Here is a 26,032-nt window from a genome sequence, read left to right on the forward strand (position 1 = left end):
ATCCTGAATTATATAAGATCATTTCAATATGGTACAAATTTCCTCACTGTAAATTAGTATCACACATAGAAATGTTTCATAATGTTATTTTAAGCGTACTGCTAATTAAATAGCTGTATAAGTTAGGGAAAAAAAAAAACAATTAACTTATCCACTTTTACTATCCTTTTCATTGGTGAGTGCCAATAAAATTTGCAACGTTTTCCGAACTCCCCCCCCCCTCCCTGCCATCTTTTTTAACTTTCAAATTAGTTACAATTATAACAGACAAAAAAAGAGAACGTTAATTAATTAGACAGTTCCGTAAACTTGCATTTTTAATGAATACACTTCGCTTGAATAAATTATTCACAATAGGAAGGTTATCAAGTACGCTTTCGTAGTTTAACTCCAATATTTACATTTGGATAATTGAAAAGGAGTTTCTTTAATAGAAAATCTGGGGGCGGGGGGAAGCAGCGTTTGAAACTAAAGAATTTTAAACATCGAATAATACGAAAAGACTTCAAAACAAAAGATACCGCTCTTGGATAGAAATTATAGCATCGTATACTGCATAACACAAACCGGATTCCACGCTTTCAGAAGAAAGCACTTCTACTAGAATCACTCATGCGTGACGTGTAGTTGTTCTCCTGCATGCGCATTCAATAAATAGCGACCTCTAGTGAATAATACGAAGTGGAAATTATAGAAAAAAAAATTGAATCAAAATAAAAATTAAACGGTCTTTAGTTGAAAATTGTCGAAGAATAAAATAATATAAACTAAAGGATTTTAGTTTAATATAAACTAAAATCCTTTCACAATTCAGTACTTGCTCGTCACGGTTAAAGCAAGGACTGGGAATGTTATTTAAGCTCTTTTCCTGTAAACCTTTAATGTGTCCGACTAGAGAAATATAAAAATTATTCAGCTATTTTCAGTATATTGTGAAATTAGGGTAAATTTATACATATTGCAGAATCAACACTACAAATTCTATTAACTACCACCATGGAATAATTACTAATTGAGTAAGCATATTCAAGTAACCTAATACGTTAGAGTTTTTGTTAAGGAATTCCGAAAAAAAATTCAGGAAGTAGCTTGAACCATGATAGTAAAAAACGTTTTTACTCTTGCATGATTTAATGTTTGCATAAATACGTAGATGTTCCCTTCATAATTTAAATATGCAAAAAAGTGAAAAGCTGGCTATAAATAGGGCTAAGAAAAATACAGAAACTTTTTATGACGGATTCTCATAGCCAAATTGCATATTAAGTAAGAAAATGAAAATTATTTTAATTAACTGGTGTCGCTAATTTAACATAGGCCGGTTGATCGTTTGACATCTTAAATCATCCTATATCTATCAACTGAGACAACGTTTAAGATTTAAGCGACTTTCCAAGCTTTATTTAATTTCATTTAAATTTTTGTTATTAATCTAAAGATCACCACGAATTTACTGTTAAGTATATTGATGAAAAATAAATTTAAACATCAGAAGAATTTAACCAATTCAGTCACAGACCAGCTAAGGTGCCGTAATGTCAGTAAATCAAGGAACATATCAACAGGCGAACTTCGGTACATAGCTTGCAACTCCAGCAAAGTTGCTCTTTAATACTTTCAATACAACCATATTTCATCTCGAAGTGCACTCTCCAACTGGCCTTTGGGTTTCACCATTAGGGAGTTGTAGTGTTTCCGAATTAGATGGCGTTTACTGGGAGTAAATTCAAATTACTTCCATGGTTCAGCTGGTTTGAGTCGCTTTATCTCTCGTCTTGCCACCATCCTGTAGCCGACAAATTTTGTAAGAGCCACAGGAAATTGTATTACTCTGGCGACAGTCTGTGTGGCGCCTTACGTTTACTCTAAGGAGCAAACAAAGTAACAGCGCTCGACAGCCAAATTCGCTCACAGTGCATCTGGAAAGCTTTTCGGATAATTCATCCATCAGGAGCATGTGGTGCGAAACAACAACTACTCCCACCAATTTCATATACTTTCTTATTATCCCTTAAGCAATCGAAACGGCAGAAACGTTACTACTTATGTATCTATTGCATAGGTAGACCGTGATGTTAAATTGTGGCGCCATCTGATGAATAACAGAAGCATTGCCAAAAGAGTTATCGAAAACAGGCATATTGAAAATGTATTCTATAAACTAAAATTTAAGTACACGCAAGATGCAAGGCTTCTTTACGAATAATGGCGCAAAACTGACATCGAGATTAAATGCGAAGCTTGTACTAACATTCAATGGTATGTGATTGCAGTATCTTTGTGAGAAAGAGGCCGAAGTAATGATGCCAACGTTACGTACGCTTTTACTTCAGATTTCCCACTGCAATCAGGAGTGATCAACCAAACAATGTAAGGAATGCCTTCGATCTTCATTCTTCCGTAACGAAGAATGAAATCGGCAATCAGTCTCCATCAAGGTATTAATTGAAAGGGTTTGCAAAGGAGCAAGATAAACGGCATGGTCTTGCTTCATTAACATTCGGTTTCTTTTTAGTCTTTCCAGAAAGAATAGAAGGCTTTTTTTAAAAAGGGAAATAAAGTTGGACTGCAATGAAACATTCTCCATCACAAGGATGCGTGCGCTCACCCACACACGCAAGAAAACTTCACGTCAAAGAGGTGATAAGAAAATTCATAGCGGTCGTCAAGGGAAGCCAATAGGGCAGTGAGCTGCATATAACAAATCATCGAATGGTAGAGTCGCCAAAGTTAATCCCAGCGGCAGTAGTAACGCCTGGTTTGCGCCTCACTAGAGATCCGCCAACAAGTGATATACACGTGCCCACCGGGGCACAGCGTCCGGTCGAACGCCAACATCACACGGCGCTCCAGTTAAGAGAAGGTTACAAGATGTGCGCACAGAAGGATAAGCAGCTTCTATTTGTCGGAGCGAGCAGCGGCGACTGCCCCAAAAAGAAAATCTCTATAATATAAAGATATGGCTAGCAGGTCGAAATATGAAAGAAAGAAAAAAGTTAATAAATCAACAGAGTTCCAGTCTAAGATGTGCTATGATTTTCGCTTTCTGGAGAAAGCTTTTTTTATTTTTGAGCTCGCTGAAGATTAACCATCTACTTCCTATACGACTGAGGCTAACTGCAATTGCCAAGCGCAACCAAATCTTACAAAAAAGAAATTCGGCTTGCTTATATTCCGGTCACTCGCTAAGAAATTTTCTACGGTGTCCTTCAACACAGTTGAAGAATATAAAAGTAACTTACTGGGCTTGGACGAGTATAGGTAGAAATGTCACCATAGCAACCGTTTTAGCACTTTTGCATGCAAGTCAAGATATGGGCAATGCAGTTTTTCCCCCGTTATTTTTTTCTTTTTCACCGTTCGCATGCAGAAAAGAATTCTTATGTATTTCGCAAAATAAAAATGCATTCAATGTTAGCATTACAAATTACCACTTTTAAAAGCAGATAGGATGAAACAGAGTTAAGATCGCATAAATTGTACAGACAGTATTAATTTAAACTGCACTGTTCAACAGTCAGTGCTGAAAATGGTAAGCATCTGTTCCCAATCTTTCTTTCATTCTACGCGTATTTAATTTCGCCTCCGTTTTTCTTTTATCCTCAACGGTGTTAAGCCACTTTCGGTAGTGGGGAGAGAGAGAGAGAGCGCGAGCTCGCCAAGTCAACTACAAGAGGGTTCAAAGAGCACACACGATTTCCAAAGCTTTATCGAGGATTAGAAGTGAAAACATTTCCCAGATGCATTACTTTGCGGTTATTAGAACATAGCCAGATCTCCACGAAAAGGGTTAATACGTCTCAAATGGTAGCCACGATAATTAAAGGACTTAATATAAGATCTCCGTAGCTTTCATGTGGAAAAGCCTGACCAAAGTTAAATGGGGCACTCGTGAAATTCTTCATCCTCTTTACGCATGCCTGATGCGGTGCTAGTCTGAATCAGAGATTTAAAATATTCAGGGTTCAAAATTAAGCTTCGTAAGTGGATGTGGAATGCTCTTTCGGCTAGATGAAGGTAAAAGGACGGCTGTGCAAATGAGATTTCTTCATTTGCGCGGTGATTAACTTGGAGAATTACAATTCTCCCTAGTACACACAATATCAGGTGCGGGGAAACACGCACATATGATTGTGCGAGGTATTTTACGCTGAATAGGTACCAAACTATCCATTTATGAATCTAACTTTAAGTACACTGGTGAAAAAAAGTAAATTAGGATATCGACAAAGGAAACTCGAATGCGTTCAGTGAAGGGAATGATAACGCAGGTAGACATTCAAAATAAAACAATACATAGCTGCGAAAAAGTAAAACATTTAAAAGAAACAGTATAGCTTCAGTTCTGTGAGGAATATATAAATATCGGTCAGCATCACACGCACAAAATTCGGGGACTGAACTAACATTGGGAAATTAAGCTTACCTACCCGGTACTCTCATCGGCACTGTATACACCGATTTCAATTCCACTCCTCTTGCAATTTATGAAACATTCCCGATAGGCTTTTTTTGAAAATACTAATTTAGTTCTGTGTCGCGTTCTGAATAATATCTTTAGTCGATAACCTTTCAACGGAGCTTTAAACTTGAAACAAAGAAATTACAAGGAACTAAATCTGGTAAGTATGGCAGATTGGAGACCACAAATCTGAAACGACAAAGTAGAATGCTTCGCAAGAAATTCTTGAATGGAAAGCGGCATCGTCATGATGCTAGCGCCAAGACTCGGAGACCCACTCTTCGGGCTGTTTTTCAATCACCATAGAATCCTTTTATAGTATTCTTGTTTCACCAAGCAGGACAAATTCATGTTGAACAAGCCCTCCGAGTCAAAAAAAACACTAAGCATTATCTTCATAATTGACTAAGATTGTCTTTCATTTTTGTGCCTTGGAGAAGAGGGGAGTCTTCCATTCAGAAGACTGGATCTTTGTTTCCGAGTCATACCCAATATATCCACGATTCGTCACTAGCAATGGAAGAAACAAAATGTAGGTCAACAGAAACACTGATGAACATTCTGACATGCGAGAATGTCGCTGCACAAGGTTGACTGAAACACTTTGCATGCCCGAATCTTGTGGCAAGATTGATTGGCATGGTGTATACAACTGAGAATTAAAATAAAAATGCAAGTTCAAAATTATAAAGTAATATAACTGAAATATCCTAATCCTCTTACGCTACTGATGAAGTCCCCAAGATAGGAATACATAACGTTTATATACTCAAGACAGGAGTACGTTCGTGCGCATATAGCTCACTTTTTCTTGGAAAAAAAGTTGCCCGAAATTCCCCTACGTCTCATGTTCCGAAGGTATACTAGGTGCACGCACTGATGTTTTTATCTCTAGCAGTGGCTAGACTAGAGGAAGTATGGCCAAAACGATCAGGTGGCCTTCTGAAAAAGCTAGCTTTTTTAGCTTCACCATTTCAGATCACATATAAAGAGGGGAACAAAAAAAAGGGGGGGGGGGATTGCTGAATTAAACAGAGTTGGGTGTGATTCAAGGAGGCCATTGCCAGTAGTAACTGGACATCTTAATTAGCTGCTGTTATCTTGGGCAATAGTTCAGTCTTTCTTTCGCTTTCATAATCAAGAAATTGGAATATAAACGATTGTTTATATTCCAATATAAACAAGTGGGGCGGCCATTATCTTACAGAAAATATGGTAATAATAATACGATTTTACTCTACGCAATGAAGTTTTGCTTCTGAAACCAGAAAAAAAAAAAAGCATTGTAAATGTAAGAGCTGTGCCTTTCCCATGTGAAAGATTGCATGAATAAGACAATTGTTTCAGGGAGGCCTTTTTTTTTTGGTATTTTCTAATGTACCAACACGGCTCGTCTATATATCTGTTTGACATAAAAGTCAAACGGTGCGGAAACATTAAAATTTCAACTAAAGTAATATTAAAACAATTAGATATTTCGATACTGGAGGAATTTCTAAAGGTTTCTTCTCTCGGAGCCAACCTCATGCGAAGGGAGTAGGGTTCCCTTACCGTGAGTTATTTCAGGGTTTCTTTAGCCCACAGACCACACAACTTCTGCTTTTGTACTTATGGTTTAGGCCGGATGTTTCACAGAGGTAAACTGTACAAACTGAAAGAACAAGGACTTGCAATAGAAGCACAGTGACGATAACTTCTTCGGAAATTTTCTTGAAGCATAAAATTCTGGATAAACTGGTTTGGCCCAACTTGGATTGCTGAAAACTTTCTGTGAAATGATAAGTGTTTTGTAATTTTATTTATTAAAATTACAAAAATCTTTCAACTAATGAAAGAAAAAAAAACTGCAATTAATGAAAAAAAACATGAACGTATACGTGAAAAAATATATATTTACGAAGATGGAAAAAAAAAAAATCTTACTTTACATAATTTTTGTTTTGATACCCATGTGAATCCATGAAGCTATTGCACAGCTTCATTTTTGATAGAAGTGAAGAGTCGGATTATCGAGCCTATTTCTTTTAGTAGTGAGTCTATAAAAATGAGAACAGATGTCTTAAATGCCACCACTGTCTTTTACAACTAGCTTTTGATTTCGGCGGATTGCTGTATAGTTTAGTTAAGTTTTTGATTGATAGGTATACAAGATGTCCAGATGAAGTTTCCAACTTTGAATCACTGAATGCGAATATGTATTTTAACGGGGGTTTGCTCTACTGGAGAGAACTTTTACCCAGAATTTTACGTTGTTCATTGTATCATTAGTCCACTTCGATGTTACCTCTGATATCAGGAGAATATCAAGGCGACATGATCTTCACATACAATCCCTGTAGGAAGTAGCCAAGTGGAGCCATCAGGAGAGTGGTGAGAATAAAGGATCTGATTTCCCTCGCCGATCCACAGCGCTCGATCGGTATGGGGGGGGTTACCACAGTCCCAAATTCACCGTTAGAATGCTCAAAGCACAACTGTATCACTTGATTGTTCTTTCGTGCAGTGACCAAATCTGAAAACTGTTTTTTGGAAAATTTCTCATTTCTTTGTTGCAAGTTAATTTATGAAATGTTGGCAGCAGGCCTGTCTAGCAAAGATTCGTCATAATTAGAGAAGTTTTTATTATTATTTATAGAGGTTAGCTTGCATTTTAAAATACTAGGCCTCTTAATAAAATAACACTTTAAATATTAGGCCTCTGTTATAGGAGTGGTCTTTCCTGGAAAAAGAAAAGAATGTTAAAGAGCATTAAATGTTACTAGTGTATTTTTATAAAAATATAACAAATAAAAAAAACAAAAAAACAGGGTGAGCTACTGCAACAAGATCTTGGAAAATTGGGTCTATAAGAAATAATCGAAAAAGAAAAATTAAGTTCCTAAATTCGTTAAAGTATTGATGCAAAACGAGGATTTTCAATGTTGTCTACCAGAGTAGATTTTAAAGGCTGCTTACCACATATTCGAATGTTCCTTTAGGTTGAGCAAGGGACCTGGATAGAGGCTTTTTCTCGGTGGGTGAAGTCTGTTCAGAAGGAGTGGTCTTTCCTGGAAAAAGAAAAGAATGTTAAAAAGAGCATTAAATGTTACTAGTGTATTTTTACCAAAATATAACAAATAAAAAAAACAAAAAAACAGGGTGAGCTACTGCAACAAGATCTTGGAAAATTGGGTCTATGAGAAATGGCAGTTGAAATTTGTGAACAAATGCAAGGTATTGCACATGGGTAGCAGTAACCCCCGAAGTTACTTATCAGCTGTGTGGTACTACACTCAGCTCAAGGTAGTGGAGAATGAAAAAGATCTGGGGTTAATTGTGCAGTCAGACATACTTGCCAGAACAGATCATGGGGGTTTTGTCAATGATATACAGAAACTTTGCTAGCAGGAGTAAGGAAGTGATTATCCTTTTGTATAAGGCCATGGTTAGGCCGAATCTTGAGTACTGTATGCGGGTCTGGAGTCCACACTTTACGAAGGATGTAGAACTGCTGGAACAGGTACAGAGAAAGGCCACCACACTGGTGAAGGGAACAAAAGGGTGCTCTTACCTAGAAAGGAGCTTCAGTTCTGCATATTGCAGCGTCTCGAGACTAGGCAGGCAGATTTGACTGAGATGTTTAAAGCCTTGAATGGATTGAGTATATAATATTAATGGTATTCTTCACTTGCTGGAACTACACACAATGAGAGGCCATAAATTCAAATTGAGGAAGGATGGTTGCAGGATAGATGTGCGGAAGTTTGTGTTTAGCTAGAGGGTGGTTAATTGCTGGAACAGGGTCCCATCTGTTGTTGTGGAAGTGGATGGGTTGAATAAATAAGGGAGAATTAGAAAAACTCTTGGAGGGTACGGATGTGTGAACTGTTAACGTTGTTTGCTAGGATGAAAAAACTCAAATTATCTGACTGTTTTTTGTTAGCCCAATACATGTTTATTGATACAGTAGCTACAAATCTATTGGGTTAACAAAAATCGATAAGAAAATGCAAAAAAAAAAACCTTACGAAAAGTCCTACTCCATATTTTTGGTCTCCGATGGACTGAGAAATTTATTCCCAGGGAAGGGAAGTATATGCTGAGAAAATTATCCAGGAATGAGTATAATAAATTTTGGCCATCGATAAATCAATTTTTGCATTACAGAGCAGTAAATGCTGTAATTTTACAGCCTTACTGCTCTGTAATGCAATTCTCCCTTCCGCCCAAGTTTCGGGGAGGATTCTCTGCCTATCCTGTTATGGAAGTTAGTTCTGTTATCCTCATCACACAGTTTATTTTTTTACCAAAAAGTGTTTTGTCTTCTATATTTCAGTAAGTTTCAGATATGGCTTATGCACTTAAAAAAAAACCACTTCCGATATGGCTTATTCTGCACTAGCTGGTGCAGAATAAGTCATAGGCTTCCTTTCACCATGTGGCCATTACTAATACCCGCTAAACCGAATTTCGATAACTGCATAGGAACTAACTTAAGAAAAATCCATTTAAGAAAAGTGTTTTTTTTTTTTTTGGTATGAAAAAAAAATTCACATGTTAACATCGATATTGTCCAAGACAATTAGACAAAATTGTCCTTAACCTTCCAAAGCTAGGAATTAAAAATCACACAGTTCAAAGTTAAAAATAACACAACCAATTTTAAAGGTAGCTCTCTAACAAGGTAACCGCTCAAGTGAACATACTGAAATCTAGTCTGAAAATTTACCTTATAACGCACGCACGCACTCAGCTGTGGAAAGCTTTATCCACCTCATCACTACAAAGACTCGATCAAAACGCAAAAAGTGATTTTCTCTGGTCAAAGAAGTGACTGTGGCCCTCAGACGTACTGGTTGCAGGTTTCTTGGTCACTTGTAGTTTGTAGCCTTAACATTGCTGATGACGTAATCTCGTCTATAAAACTGACAAGGCAAACTATTCAAGACACCTCTTCAAAATCCAGCTTCTGAACGAATCTTGCTAAGGCCACATTGGCGGATAGGACAGACTGCATGGGACAAGTCATCTCGAAACCTACGGAGTCGTATAACCAAAGAGAAGTTAAACATTCTTTACCCAGATTTTAGTTATCGTTTGCCAAAGGCAGTAGTGGAACAATCAAAAGGTTACTTGTGTCTACTGAAGTGCCAGAATTGTGGAGAGTTCAACTTCGACAACTGAAAGAGGAGTTATTTTCTGCAATTGAAATTATGCTTTAACATTTGTCTGGTCTCGACACACTGTAGATGTTTTCGAACTTCTGTAATTTTTGAGTAAAAATCACAGAAGTTGAGAGGGAGAGATCTACATTTGTTAATTTATAAAAAAAAAAAAAATTTACACATTAACAATATACAGTATATGATTTATAAATGAAATTAAAATTTCCAGGAACGATGGGAGAAGGGATGCAAGCGAGGGAGGAGAGATTAAGGGTTTAAATATCCCTCGAAATTTCGAAAAATTAATCATTTTTATCGTAAGAAGTGCTTTAATTCCAAAAATTGATCTCTCGATCCAGTACTAATACTGGTATTAGTACTGGATCGTATGCAAGAAGTATGTATGTATGCAAGAAGTAATTTGCATACATAACCGTTGAAATAGGTTTAACCAGCACAATTAAATGTAGTGGTTTAATACCTTTTCAAGAAATTAACGTAGAACTGTTAACCATTCTTGTTAAAGCCAGCGAACTTGTTAGAAATATAAACTGTTCAAATACAAGAGAACAGAAAAAAAAAAAATTGAAACGTGGCCAATAAAATAAAAATCGCTGCTATAGAAAGCACCGATGTTTTGTACAATTTTCTTTTAAGCTTTTCTCACAATTTAGCAGCAAAGAAGTTATGGGAAACTTTTCTGTAGTACCACCAGACAGGATTGCTTTATCAGTATCCATAGAGAGAACAGCGCAACACAGATGAAACAGGTTGTGCTGCGATCTTTTCACAGTTGGTTCTCATGGAAACCTTCCCACCTGGGTATGAGACTCGTGCGTGACTTATTACAAGTCAAACTGCTACCCCTTCCACCTGTTCCACCTGCAGGCGCTACCGCGAATATTGAAATAAACTCTGGAGGAAGCTGTTTTCGCTTGCTTTCCCCTTGTTAATAGACGATGCGTGGCTAGATTTTAACTTTTCTTTCAGCACACCTGTAGGGTGGAGATCAATTGTGCATAGTATCCCTATATATGAACAATCTTATTCTGTAGTGAATATCTGCCATCAACCTAGATATTTAATTTTGTAAATATGAAACTTAATATCTGACCAAGTCCTGTATATTTATTTACAATAACTGAGCAGCATTATCTTTAAAGATTAGATGTGTTATAAAAATTTCCTGGAACTAAGAATTTATGAATACCTTGTGTATTATTTGAACATTTCATGACATAATGAAAGATTACTGCCTCTAAAAACATTAATTTTTATTGAGAGGTAATGGTTACTTTCGTTTTGTGATAAAAGTATTATTAAAATTCGTACTCAAACTTAATTGGTAATAATGATTTTATTATGGAGGCAAGATCTGTTTACCAATTTACAATTATGTATCAGTTACCTAACATGCAATTCGCATGAGTGGCCCAGCATGCATAAAGTGTTTAAGCAAGAAGAGATTAATCTGCCTAATTAATGATTAGGTGCCCACTTTCGCTTTTTGTTATTATTTTTAAATTATTGCCCTTAATGTTGAATAATGAGGCCACCTTTAATTGCACAATGAAAATTCCCCACAAAGACCCCATAAATGCACTTCAAACAACCCACTTACTATATGGACACATTTCTGCGTAATTTCCTTACCTCCCCGCCCCCTCACATTTCAAATCCTAGACCAAGACAAGAGTGGAACAGAATATTTGGAGATATCTGTTCTAAACAGCTACTTTGTGAATAATAAATCGAATCCTATCCGATGTCTTTTTTAAATTTATTTAAAAGACCTTATTCAAGTACAAAGTACAAGTAATGCACATTAATAACGCACAATAAAATAAGCTTTCGACTTGACGGACTTCAATTTAATAGACCTTGGAAATACCTGATAACGTCCAATAAACGAAGCTTTTGAACCAGTCTGATGATTTGCCACCAGTTATTTTTTTTTTTTACAGTAAATCAGTGTCAAGGAAATAGGATTTTCCTCGCCATCACCTTCCAAAGTTGAAGACATCAGTAGGGATCATCTGAACCTCCAAGCGAAGGTGATAGAGGTCTTCAGACACTCCTTAGTTAATTTACACTGCCACTACGACACAATAAAATTTCAAACTCTTGTACTACTATACACAAGTTCAGTAACATATAATAAAAAAAAAAATTATTAGTAACGGCCATATGGCGCAAGGAAGCAGCTTATCCTACACCAGCCAAAAAGAAAGAAAAAATAAAGTGTAAAATAATAATAAAGAACGGAAGTAGACAATGTATGCATTTCCCTCCTCACGTAGGTAACTATACCGCTGAATTTCCCCAAACTAGCAGTCTCAATTCCAATAATAACTTATTCCAATAATTTATAACTTTCTGGCTAAAATAAAACTTCTCCCCGCTCCCTGTAACTTGAATTTATGGCCCCTAGTTCTGGAATCATTTATAACCGTGAAAATTTCGCCCTCAACCATTTTACTTTTGCCGCTCAGAGCCTTAAACACCTCAAGTCTCCTCTAAGGTGCCTAGTTTCCAAGCTGTGCAACCCACATATTCGAAGTCTTTCCTCAACGTATCTCTAGATTGCATGTTGTAAAGGTTTGTTTCTGTTTTTCTGGGTAGTAAAAACTATTTCCATTCAAAAAGCTCTGTAATGGGTGAAAATCCCGAGAAGAATCTCTTAGCTACTAGTTTAAAAAATAAATTAATCATTCACGAAAAACTACTTGTGAGCACGAAATCTGCCCGAATAAGTTTGGTCCCTTATAAGAAATTTAGACAATTTTGTTTTTAGAGATTTTAATTTGATGTACAGTTCTCATGTTAGCATGCGACATCGGTTGGGTTTTTTGGGGGGTGTTGATGGCTGTCGACTTCCCCTGGCTTTTACTGATGTGTTATGTTGGGGATGAGAATTGAATGCATGGCAATCTTTTAATACTTATCTATTTATATAATTTTAATGTAGTTTTTAATTAAAATGGGACATTTATTCGTATTTAATCGTTCGACTGTGAGGGTTGAGAGAATTCCGATCCTACATAAAAAGGTAAGTTTCCTCTTAGTTTTTAATTAATCAAAATAAGACCAACCCATGATTTTATTGACGGAATGCCTGCAATTTCCACTGACATCTTGGTCTAGACGATTACGAATTTCAGTGCTTTTTTTTTTTTTTAACAGCAGTAAAACCAAGTTCATTCCTGTTATTGTCTGGATTTCTTTGCTCTTTTTAATGCTTACCAAGGTACTTTATTTTGGCATGGGGCCAGATTATCATCTTAAGCATTCTGTAGGATATCATCCGATTTTTGTTTCTTTTCGTCTCACCTATTGACGGAAAAGTGCGTAGATGAAGCTCATTGAAGCATAACATTCCTAAGCAATTTTCAGTGTTTTATAACGCGCGTGACACCAATGATTGATCCCTCTTGCCATAAATGATTCCATTATTTCGTACAAGAGTACCACCACAACGATGGAATTATTTAAACGACGAGAAGGGTCTTCAATCACATCATTCAATTTTGTGGATCACATTAGAAGTAAAAAGGGATGTCACAAGCTTTCAACAAGAAAAAGGAAATTCTGTATTTGTTGAATAATACAGCATTAATTATGCCATGATAGTCCACACTTTGAATTATGCAAGAAAGTTCAAAAACTTTTTAGCTGCTTTGTCGTCGATCTGTAATAGTACAGGAGATCTGATGAATGAGACCATGAGTTAAAGAATTCGCATACGGCACTTATCGATTGAATGTAGTTTTTGAAAAAGTACAGTAACTAGCTATAACGCATCGGTTATAGCGCCTGTAAGTTTGTGTTCTAAGACCAGTTTGTCTGAGATATGAAAATATTCGGGAGAGTATAAGCAATTAGACCTTACAAATGATCTAAAACAAATCTGAAATGTCGTTAGTGCACCAATCTTTCATCTGCAGCATAAAAGACCCAGTGTAGACTAACATAATCGCTCTTACCCATAGCTAATCTTTGGAATAAAAATAGCGATGAAATTCTTGTCAGATCTGACCAGATGGAAGTAAATTGTTGTAGACTTCATGATATAAAAATATTTAACGTTTATTTCATTTTTTTACATTCAAAAATATTCCATAATAAATATTGTATGCCGAATCCAAATTCAGATAAGCCTGAGATGGACAGAAATTATTTTGTAAATAAGCCATAATTTTGTGTACTAAATACAACCCGTTAGCCTTCGTACATTTATATACAGGATGGTCCGCAATTCCTGGTACAACCGGCAAGAGGCTGATTGTTCATTAAAAGATAAGTTGAATTTTCAGAATAAAATTTTCATACGGGGCTTCATTTTTGAAAAAATCGACTTTAAATATTAGTTGAGTACGTGTGCACTTGACTAAGACATCGTTGAGCGGATCTCGATACCGACCACTATTTACTCTTCTGTTTACAATGTCTAGTGCGTACTTTAACATAGTATATGTAAATTAAAATGAGACACGATATTTCCTTTTATTAGTTTCAGAATTGTTGAAAATGTTGCCCATTCTGTTGCATACAAAGTTGGGCTCTTCTCACTAGATTGTCTTGAAGCCTTTCCACTGTGTTTCGAGTGCGTTTCAAACGCCAGGACAATCCTTTCCTTCAATTGTAAAAGACTGTCTTCGGAAAACAAACACGATTGCTTTGATATGAACCCATAAGTCTAAAGGTGTCAAATCCGACGACCGTGGTGGCCAAGCTATTGTTCCGCCACAACCGATCCAACGTTCGTATTGCTCATTTAAAAAGTTCCTCACTTCTCGAGTATAATGAGCTGGGGCATAAATCATGCTGGAAATTCAGTTCCAGTTTCTAGAGATACATTTTCTAATAGTCCGGGTAACTCGTTGCATAAGAAGTGCAAGTACGATGCACCCCTTAAATTATTTGGAAGGAAATAAGGTCCCACGATTTCATTACCGATTATACCAGCCCACACATTTAGGCTCCACCTTTCTTGAAAAGGAGTTTAAACAAGAACGTGAGGATTTAAATGCCCACCAATGCATATTATGTACGTTGAAAATTCCGTGTCATGTAAATTTGAACTCATCAGTCCATAAAATTCGTGATAAAAATTGGATGCATAAGTAACCATTGGCAGAAAGCCATTCGTGGAACAAAATCACGAGCTCTTACTCCTTGCACTCTGGACATGAAGCGGATGCATTCTGTTCTCACGTAGTACGCGAATTAATGCCGACCTGCTAACGTTATGCCGAGAAAGAAAGATCTTTCATACCAAGACGAGGATTATTGACATCCGTCAATTTCTTCTATATGGTTAGGAAGTCGTCGTCGACGACGTCCGCGATTTTGATGCAGAAAATGGAATGAACCACAGTCGGACAGCGTTTGCTCTACTTCTTGAATTATTCGCCTGTCTGGATGACGACGATTGGGATATCTCTGTAATAATTTGTTGCACAGAAGCGTTTCCAGCACATGCTCCTAATGCAAGAAGCATGTACGTGTATTCGCGATTACTGTACCTTGCCATATCGATGAGCTGATAGAAACTGATAATAAGTAAGATACTAAGACTGATGATAATTGTATTATAAATACGCCAAATTGTGACATTGTATACAAACAGAAGAGTAAATAGTGGTCGGTATCGAGATCCGACCAACGGTTTCTTAGTCAAGTGCACGCATACTCAACTAATATTTAAAGTATATTTTCTCAAAAACGAAGCTTCATGAAAATTTTTCTGCAATTTCGACTCATTTTTTCATGAAGAATCAGCCTCTTGCTGGTTGTACCACACATTACGGACCACCCTGTATATGTTACGTCTATAGATGCCAAGCCAATTTGCGTTCTCCAGGTATATAATTTTGGTACAGAAATCGCATGGTACGGTTTGTTAAGCTTCATTTCCAAGAAATGTTCACTGTAGGAGAAATCACCAGACCCAAACGCCGTTTGACAACTGGCTGGAAAAAAATCGTTGATAGCGTCAACCAACTTCCATCCCTTCTAATAGTTGCCTAGTTTTTCCTTGAATTTATTCAAAATACTCACTTCCACAATATCAGATCAAAGTTTGATCCAACTTTTCACGAATTTGATCCAACTTTTCTAATCGACAATAAACTGGGTTTCATGGTAATTCGAGGCAATTAAAAATGTAAATTCTCATTTAACAGGAAATGTTAAGTGTTTATGGGACTTCAAATCAGAAAAGTTTTGTTCTTGGAAAACAAAGGTCTATATTTCAGAATTTCTGGAAACATGTTACGCTTCAAATGTTGGGTTGCAGTAAAAGCTTGACGGTTCATACTTTGCATTCTCATCTAGTATTAGTAATGAAACAATGCAAGAAAGCAGGCTTATATAACATCAGCTAAAAAAAAAAAAAAACTTCCCACATTAGTTTCCCATCTCTTTTAGTAGTTTGCCTAGTTCTTCCTTGAATTAATTCAAAATACCCACTTCCTCAACATCAGATCAGTTTTTCCAACAATCAACAACCCGCTAATTAAGACAAATTTCCGGACATCTATGCTAACAACCATCCTTCCTCAATTTGAATTTGTGCCCCTTCATTTGTGTAGTCTAAGCAAGAAGGATGCAAGACCCTCTAGACTGCAGTTATACTTCAGTCATAGCATGGATTTGTTACAGGAAGATCTTATCTGACCAATCTGATTGGATACTATTATGCAGCGACAAAGGAACTTTGCTAAAAAAAAAAAAAACTTTAATATCAAATACTTGAATTTCAGGAAAGCTTTTGACACTGTTGCACATAAGACTGCTATACAAATTGGAACAGCGTGGCATTAAGGGAAAATTACTACTTTGGATAAAGGGGTGATTTAATGGGAGAAGACAGTGGTTATCAATAGATACTGTTTTTCGCGGACTAATGCTACTAGTGGAGTCCCACAGGGGTTCGGTGGTGGGATCATTGTTGTTTTCAGTATTTATTAATGATACTGGTGAGGATATTAGACTTAATGTCTAAGTTTACAGATGATATAATGGTTGGCAGGGTGGTTAATGATAGGAATGAAGATATGCTGCTGCAACAAGATTAGAAAAATCAAGCAGATGGGCTGAGAAATGGCAATTGAAGTTTAACATTGACAAATGTAAGGTACAGCATATGGAGAGCTGTAATCCCAGAGTAACATATCAACTGTGTGGTACTACACTCATGGACAGTGGAAAGTGAAAAGAACCTGGGGATAATTGAGCAGTCAGACGAAGTTCTGCACAGTGCAGGTAGGCTTCTAGAACAGCTGATGGAGTTTTATCATTGATATACAGGAATTTAATTTAATCTGTCTTCGCCTTTGTATCTATCTCTTTTATATTACCCAATATAGATATTGTATTGCTATGTTATTATTGTGTTTACCCTCCTAGCATTTCATTGCTGTCTAGGGGCGAATGTAACTTTTACTTTACCTGAATTAAATAAATTCTGCTGGCATTGATAAGATGAAATGGTGATTATCCCATTGTATAAGGCAATGGTCAGGCTACGTCTTGAGTACAGGTCTGGAGGCCTCACTTTAGGAAGGAAGGAGCTGCTGGAACAGATAGAACAGGGCAACAAGTTTGGTGAGGGTAACAAAGGGGTGCTCTTACCACGAAAGGGCTTTAGTTTTGCAAACTGAAGCTTCTGGAGACCAGACACCGGCGAGGTGATTAATGCTTTGGATGGCTTGAGCAAACTCAATGCTGATGGGATTCTTCCTCTTACTCAGACTATCCACATAAAGGGCATAAATTCAAATTGTGGAAGGAAGTTGCGGAATAGACGTTCAGAAGTTTTATTCGGGCAACGTTGATTGCTAGAACAAGATTACATCTGTTGTTGTGGAAGTGGGAAATTTGAATAAATTCAAGAAACTAGACAAACTATTGGATGGGATGTATAAGTGAAACGGATTTTTTCTGACTGATGCTTTATAAGCTTGCTTTTTAGTATCATTTTCCACTATTAATATTGAACTTAACCTTTATTAGGGTATTGTGTACGACATATGCATTTTGTATGCAATAAAGATTTCTTCTTCTTCTTCTTCTTTAAAATCTTAAAACCTCAATCAGATCGCCTTGTTGGTACCTAGTCTCCAGACACTGCAATTTGCAGAACTGAAGCCTTTCTTGTCAAGAGAACCCTTGTTTCCCTCATTACATCTCACTGGATGACTTCCCAGAAAAATCTTGGTTGTGTCAGCGAAGAACAATTTCACAAAGTTCTCAAACCAATATATAAAAAGGTATCGAGGAAGGTGAAACCTCAACATGACTGAAAAAAAATCTGTATCAACTTCATTCCTTTATTTGACAAGTGAAAGTAAAATAGTTTTGACAATGAAAAAGTTTCAGATCTTCACTCTATAATATAACAATATGATTAAATATAGGAATATTTAATTTTTCATTTGTAAATTGAGAAAAACCCTGACGCGAGTGAACAAAATATATGTTGCCTTTGAAATCAGTATTGCAGAATTAAGGAAAATAACGTATTGTTTAAACATATTGTAATAAAAAAAAACGCAATTTTACTTTCGGATTTAATTTGCAGGCCAATGCTATAAAAAGATGGGGGGAGTGTTTTATCACTATTTCATATACTTTAATTACTGTACCTAATATAGCCAGTAGGTCTCCTCTCCCCTTTAGCCCTCAATAATAGGCTGGATTCATCGTGGCATGGACTCAACGAGGCGTCGAAACGTGCCATAGGGATAGATACTGCAACACAACTGAATTGCTTCCTACAATTGTTGAAAACTGTTTTCCTTTCCCATTTCTTCTGTCACTGAAGAAGCGGTAAAAGAAGTAACCACGAAACGTCTGAGATAATCTGTAGTCCTTTAAGAAATTAGACATTTACATTCTTCTCAGGCTGAAGTGCTTAATACTGTATTCTCTAATTTTTAAATAACACTATGGCATCAAAATGTTGCTCCACTGGTATTAAGGATCAAATGTGCACCACAAAAAGCCATCATACCATTACATCGCCACCACCTGCTTGCATTGTTGGCACCTGGTAGGATGGGTCCATGAACTCGAGCTGTTTTTGCCATTATCTCAGATTTAACTTACTGTGGTATGGATCAATTTCCTTGAAAACATTTAACAATGTTTTACTTTTTTCCGCCTATATGAATGCCTTTGAAATTCATCGAATGTCCTTAAATTTGCATATATTAGGAAAGAAAGAGTAGTGAAATCAATTTAAAAATAATATACATAAAAGAATAACACTGAACTGAAGGAGCTGTTGCATAATCAGTGCCTCAACCCCCACGTTACTTCCCCAAGAGACTGCAGAAACGGAAGCCTCAGTCACTGGCTGTTACAAGGGAAGAGGTAACCTTGCCTGTCGACTGAAGGTGAACAATCTCATACGGACCGCACCGTTTCTATCATAGTATTGATTTCTGTGGGGGTGGCGAGACTTAAATATTGACGACGGTAGGTAGCCAGACAATTTCGGATAGACACGCCACAGGGCCTCCTTCCAATAGTACAGAAATATTTTCTCACACGCACCTATGGGGATTAAGTGGTATGGCGGTCGTGTCAGATAATATGCTTGAGGGAACGCATAAGAGATAATTATATAGACCTGATGGTACTCGGCGCCCAGAATTTCAAAAAGCTCCAAGGATTTGATTGAAAACCTACACACGGGTGTTGATGCATAATTTTTTTTTTTTTTGCTGGATACGCTCTAAATATTTCACTAAATACTAATAAGACATTTTTCAGAAATCCATAAAGTATTATTACAGATCTGTAAAAAAAAAAAGTTAATGTACAATGTGTTACCTTTCAAGCGTGTTAGCAAATAGTAATAAAATAAATAAATAAAATAAATAAATAAATTTTCTGTTTATACTCCGGGACGACCAAACGGTCAGAGGAGTTCACAAGATAGAATACAAGAAACAGCACCGTATTCAGTGGTCACGGGCTGGAACCCCGGTCACTCAAGGCACGTGTACTTATGCACCCGCGCGCCTAACCACTAGGCTACGGCGGCCTCAATATATAATTCAGATTTATAAAAAAAAAGTGCAACTACTTTCATGCGCAAACAGAGAAAATTATTTCCTTTATGCGCATCCACCACATTGCCCATTTATTTCTACAACCAGCGCACGGCAACAAACAATATTTCAGTTGCTATAATAAATGGATAGCCAGTAACATGTAGAAAAAAATTGCCTTATTTTTATTGGTCTGCTTTTAATGAAATTGGGTAGGCTTATCGAATCGTTCCAACTAAGCGAAATGTAAAATTTCATGAAAATTCATCCATTGAGATTCCAGTTATATGAGGACGGACGGACAAAAAAAAAAAATCCGATTTCTAGAAATGGCCTGACAAATCTTTCTAAAAGGCTAAATATAAAAGATCATGGACTGTGCACTGGGAGTCGAACTGTGACACGCAGACAGACATGGTGATTAAACGAATTAGGGATATATGCTAAAGCGAGTAATAAAATACGGTTATTTAAATTTAACTGTTATGCAAATAGTGATAAGTGTTGCTATAAGGAGAAGCACTTATGCATAAGTGTTTCACGTTATAGGATATCTGAAAATCGCTATTTTTGAATCTAATTCTCTTAAACAGGAAAATATTCACCAATCAGAACGAACTTTATTCGTTAAAGTTCATTTTATTAAATTGAAGAGTATTAGTAAAACGTTAGTGAAATAAATTATTAATAAAAATTTACTGTTTAATTCTAACCTCAACCTAAAAAAAAATACATATTACAAAGCAGAGAATCTAGTCCAAATTCAAAACAGAAATCCAACCTGTGGCATATGCGCAATCCTTGACCCTAGAAACCACCAAAACTTTTGCATAAACCTAATGATCTAGGCTAGACCAAAGTGTGAAAAATCAAAATCCAACGACCATGGTGAACTTTAAAATGATTCATATTTTCAATAATTTTACCACGTAATTTCTCTAATGTGTGGGGTCAAATTTGGAGGGGACGTTGAGCTTTGTATTAAAGACAATTTTACAATGAAGTAAGCTTTATGGAATAAACTATTTCAGTAACAAAATGTTTCAGATCAGGTTTATAGGATCAAAAATTAGCAGAAATCCTAAATACTAGAGAAGATAATGGTTCTACTCCCGCAGATTTCGAATTAAATCTTATCTTGTGTTCACAGCCATCAAAATCTTGAAGGCGTACGGACACATGATTTAAGAATCTGCATTCTTACTAACTAGAACCCTTAATGATGAAAATTTTCAAAAGTTATTTAGAGAAAACGGAAAGTTGATGTCCTCTAAGTCTAAATCTTACGCCTCATGTAGCTCACGTTAATCATACAAGTCATTGGATATTTATGCTAACTGGCTATAATAAAGAGATTCATTACTACCTTACATCGGATCTGACCACTGATGATCACTAAAAGTGCTTCAAGGAGTGATAAATGGAATGGCATCGTGACATACGTCTACCGAAAATTTAATGCCCACAGGTCTTCTTAAGTAACAGCTGCAGCTAACAGCTCGCTTAACAAATATAGCCATTAGAGAAAATAGGAAGTATTTGGATAATGTCGATTTTCTGTATTCTCACTTTTATTTACATCTTAATCCTATTTTAATTTGTCATTTAATTAGGCTTATAACTTTAAAAATTCAACGAAGAAACTGTGGTATTTCGTTTTATAAGATTCAATGCTGTTCTCTACGTAGAAGACCGAAGTCGACGGTCTCTAGAGCTAAGTTTTCACCACATACTGTATAAAAATATTACACTGGGCGATAAACGCAGCAAGGTAAAATTGGATTAATAGGTATTATTGTATTCATCTCAACATTCTAAAAATGTGCTCAATTATCGTTCACTCTTAAGCACAAAAAGCACGTTACGACCGTTCCCTGCAACACGCTATAGTCTGTATATCTTGAGTAATTTATGTAAATACGATCCTTCTCGGAATCGAGAAAGTCAAGTGAAGGCTAGTAATCGTGGTGGCCATGATTCTGAATTCGAATAATTCCCTTCGAAATTATTCTGTAGGTGAAACAGATTCAGCAGACTGGTATTTAAGCTCTTGGCATGTGAGGTAGCGACACCAAGTTGGAAGTAGCCTTTGGTGCAGTCTTCATCTAGCTGTTCGAAGAGATAGATGACAAGGTGCGCTCAAAGATTAGCCTTCGTGTTATATGGAAAACTAGGTCTCCCGTGTTGGCGTCTTCATGTCTAAATTTCTTACTAGTTTCCAATGTTTCGCTTCCTTGATACTTGTTCGTGTGAATTCACGTTTAAACTATTTCTACACCAATGAATACGACGTTTATTTTAAATAATTTGTTTATTAAAATAATGTGCCTATGAAGACGGAATATAACCCGCTGAAATTTATTACACAATTTTGGCTCAGTAAGGTAAAGCACGCACGCGTCAGGTCTAACATTGAGTGAATAAGTTTAAGAACGGTATTGAAAGCGTTGAGGATTCTCCTCGATCAGAGCAAGCACATGTCGTGACACCTAAAATCTGCACTTGAACTCATACAAGAAAGCCGTCACTTGACTATTGAAGTAATTGCTATGGCACTTGACTATGGCGTGCAAGCTTAGTGTTGGTTCATCGCATACTATCTTTAGCGAGGAATTGCACTTACGAAAAGTGTGCACTCAACGGATTCCTCGGCATTAACACCCGAACTTAAGGAACATCGGCTTAATGGTCACCTATAAACATCTTCCCTCCCAGCTGCGAGCCACTGACACGGCCCGGTCACTTCAAATACCACGTTTCTCAGTAGTCAGTGACACTAGACATCAAATTAACAAGCTCATCACTGGATTAATCTCTTCACCAAATTTCTAGGATATGTGTCACATTTCACAGCCCTCGCTAAGGCCATCATCAGAAATCCGTCCTAATCCAACGACTTAGGCACTGACATGACAATTTTCTATGGACAAGGTGAATAGGCACAGGTCTTCTCTGTATAAACCCCCATTGGGTTGGGGTGAGGTATTCGTGCAGCTGTGAACATTTCGGGGGTAATATGAATGTTGTAACTGCTATGTGTTGTTGAAACAATTGTGCGACTTTTTGTACAATTCTACACCTTATTATTATTATACATGTTATGCGATGCCAAGAACCTTAATGTAAGATTCTCACATTTCTAAATTTTGTTGTTTTACTAAAACTAAATAAATTTATTCCCTTTTCTTAAGATGTTGTGGATATTATTGTAGTGCTGTTTATGTTCCAGTAGCAATAAAGATTAATGTTTTTATTAATCTTTTATTTGAATGACCTGTGCTCGCATACACTGCTTATGGCACCACCTCTATTTCATTAATGGACGTACCTACACAATTTCACGTTTGTGTCTATTCAATTGGGATTTATAGCAAATATCTGGATGGTCCAATTAAAATCACTATTTGCTAATTTCCATACACAAATCCATGACTATTAGCAATTCCAAACATCCCCCAATAAGAAGGAACAAGTGGGCATTAAATCTCCTTAAGTTAACATTGCAATCTCACCTCTACTGTAAATTTTAGATAAACACTGATATAACAAGAAGAAATTTCAATTGCTTCGAGATCTCATTACGGATCATCGAATTATTTTCATGCATAATGCCCATTATCGTGATATCTTTAAAGTATTCTGCAGTGACAAATCCTCAACTCTTACTATTATTTTATCTGCGCCGATCTCAAAATATTCAGATCGTCTAATACGAATGACGGCCCACATCAGAAATTGTCACATAAATTACAGACCTATACAACTATCGCCGAAGTACTGGTCCAAGTCTAAACATCCCAAAATCAGCACAGCACAAATCACATTCTCTAAAAGAGGAAAACATATTGGATATTAACATTGGATACCAGCTGGAGGAATCGTTCATCCTCTAAGTAAATCACCATAGAAATCTTGGAGGTATGTGGAATGAAATTCTCTCCTTCGTCTAGCATTTCTTTCGCTAAGTGAAAGACATTAGATCCCTGTAGATTGAAACAGGAACTAACAGAAGTGTATAACATAAATGCTTCACACCATGCTTCCCCAGTCTGTCAAGAGTTACACCGGGTGGAATACTCGATACTTCGGTGGACCGACAAAAACCATCATCTCTAAAAATAACTTTTATTCCTTTCAACAGGAAACTGTGCAGCATAATAATGGAGACGAACATCACTCTAGAAAAATTACTCCCAGATACAATAAATAAACCAAACATCACTAATGTGGTCTCATACGTTAAGGTATCCAACTACGCGTTTTCCAATTCTAACTGAAGGGCGACCACCTACAGAGGATATTCCCAGCAAACACTTCTGTAATCCTGAGCCACCACATCGACTGTAAGCGCTAAATCTCAATTTCTCTCTCTCTCATCTTGTTTACCATCAAGAATTGAGGGAATACATATTGTATTAAATGGCGAATTTTTAAATTCCTCTAGCTTGTATGCTATCCCGAGTGAAATCTTGTAATATTAATTTACAAGAAAATTTACGTTTTGTTTCCCAGAATTTATATTGGAGATATGAAATAAATAAAAAATAAAATTATATGTACGTTCCTTTTTTATGCACATAGAAACAAAAGGATTGCTACAGCGAGATCATATACTGTTAATTTTATCTCTGCAGAGGTGCCAGCTATCATTCCTGTAGGCACGTGCACATTCTAAATGTGTACCGAAAAGCGTTGCCATCAGAAAATCGATCGTTAAAGTAAACAGCACACGGTTGATATTTATCAATGGTAAAGGAACGGAGGGGCAGAAGGTTTACTCTAGAGGGTTTTTTTTTTTTTTTTTTTACTGAAATGTCTTCAGCAATCAAAAGATTGCTAGATATATGAAGTAGATGATAATTCTATGGAACTACTACTGATATCAATTTAATAGTGTGGACTGCTGCGTGTATTATGACATTGAAACATCCCATGTATTGGCGGAGTGCGCACACAGTTGCCCTTGTGGAATGACACGCTGTTAGAGCACCAGAGCATGGCGGTAGTGTCACATTTTAAGGGGAATGGCTGGCTGAAAGATAAATACAATGGATGATAAAGATTCAGCACTCACGTTTATAAATATAATGAAGGTTTTACATTAATTCAAGTTCATGGAATCTTAAAATACTTCCATTTTACAGACTAGGAGTAGTTATCATTGGGATGATTTTATAAAGCAGAGTATATTTCAAAACCAGTGTTACAATAGTCACTACCGCACAACGGATCATTTCTATAAGTTATAGATAGCATTAACTGGATGTTCTAAATCCAATCAAACCTTCACAATTTTCTAACTGAAAATAGTGGAGGGCGACAAGTTTCTTTGGAATTAAGCTAGAAATATATTTTTCAAACAAGCATGACAACAAAAAATATTCAGTGGTTCAGCTACAATATACAGTATATGGATAGCCTATGTATCTCTGGACGAAAGAAAATTGCCGAACTTATATTGGTCCAATTTCAAAGAAATTTAGAAAGGCTCGAAAATCGTTACAAAAGAGTCAAATATAAAATTTCATAAAATTCCATTGCAAAGTTCAGTTGTTGCGTTCGGATGGACGGACAAGGAAGGAATTGTCAAATTTCTATTGCTAGTCTTATTTAAATTGGGGCTATCACGAAAAATCTTTCTTAAAAAGCCAAATGCAAAATTTAATGAAAATTTCATCCACTGGGAGTCGAGTTTTATTACAAACGGATGAGCGGACAAAAAAATAAGCAAAAATACTTGTTGGATTTTTATCGGGTCCGATAAAAATCCAAGTATTTAATGAAATTTGGACGAATCAACAAATCTCTAAAAGAGTGAAATATAAAAGTTTATGAAATCTATTGGTTACGAGTAGAGTTGTTACATGCGGGTGTACGGACAGGGAAGACAAGGCGCTGTACGCACATATACTAACGCGCCTAAAAATTCAGCCCAAACGCCAATATGGAGGGAGAAAATGTTAATTTTAGTGGCACTCTGAACTGGCGCCTGAATGCAGTCGCTTACATGCTAACACGATCCTGTACGAACATGCAAGTTCAATCAGATTGAACCAGTTTAATAGGAGAGCAGATATAATAGCAAGTAGCACCTCCTTTATTCCCTCAGAAAAAGTCATCGTAGAATTGACTCCACAGGGATGCTGACCAATGCAGACCCAATCGCATCCCGCAGTTGCGTTAGACTGGATGGTGGTGGATCGCTCTCACAAAACAGGTCATTACACAGATGTTCAATCAGATTGAACAATCAAATGATTTGTTTCTCAATCAAAATCGATTGGAAAACAAATCAGCAGAAGGGTGGTTAATGACCAGAGTCCAGACAATATTTCTTAAAAATGACTTTAATCTATTGCAGGCGT

General features: G+C 36.6%; 1 protein-coding gene across 2 annotated transcripts in view; it reads right to left on the reverse strand.

The window, feature by feature from the left end:
- Positions 1-26,032, reverse strand: part of LOC150077833 (oxidation resistance protein 1A-like) — a 374,929-nt gene that overhangs the window by 143,466 nt on the left and 205,431 nt on the right. For both annotated transcript variants that reach the window (XM_090384259.1, XM_090384258.1), the window contains exon 4: positions 7,418-7,509. In XM_090384259.1, the coding sequence (XP_090240385.1) occupies positions 7,418-7,509 (92 nt within the window). The remainder of the gene's footprint in view (positions 1-7,417; positions 7,510-26,032) is intronic.

Source organism: Mastigoproctus giganteus, chromosome 11, assembly GCF_048544385.1.
Source record: "Mastigoproctus giganteus isolate SK-2022 chromosome 11, ASM4854438v1, whole genome shotgun sequence".
Classification (NCBI taxonomy): Eukaryota; Metazoa; Arthropoda; class Arachnida; order Uropygi; family Thelyphonidae; genus Mastigoproctus; species Mastigoproctus giganteus.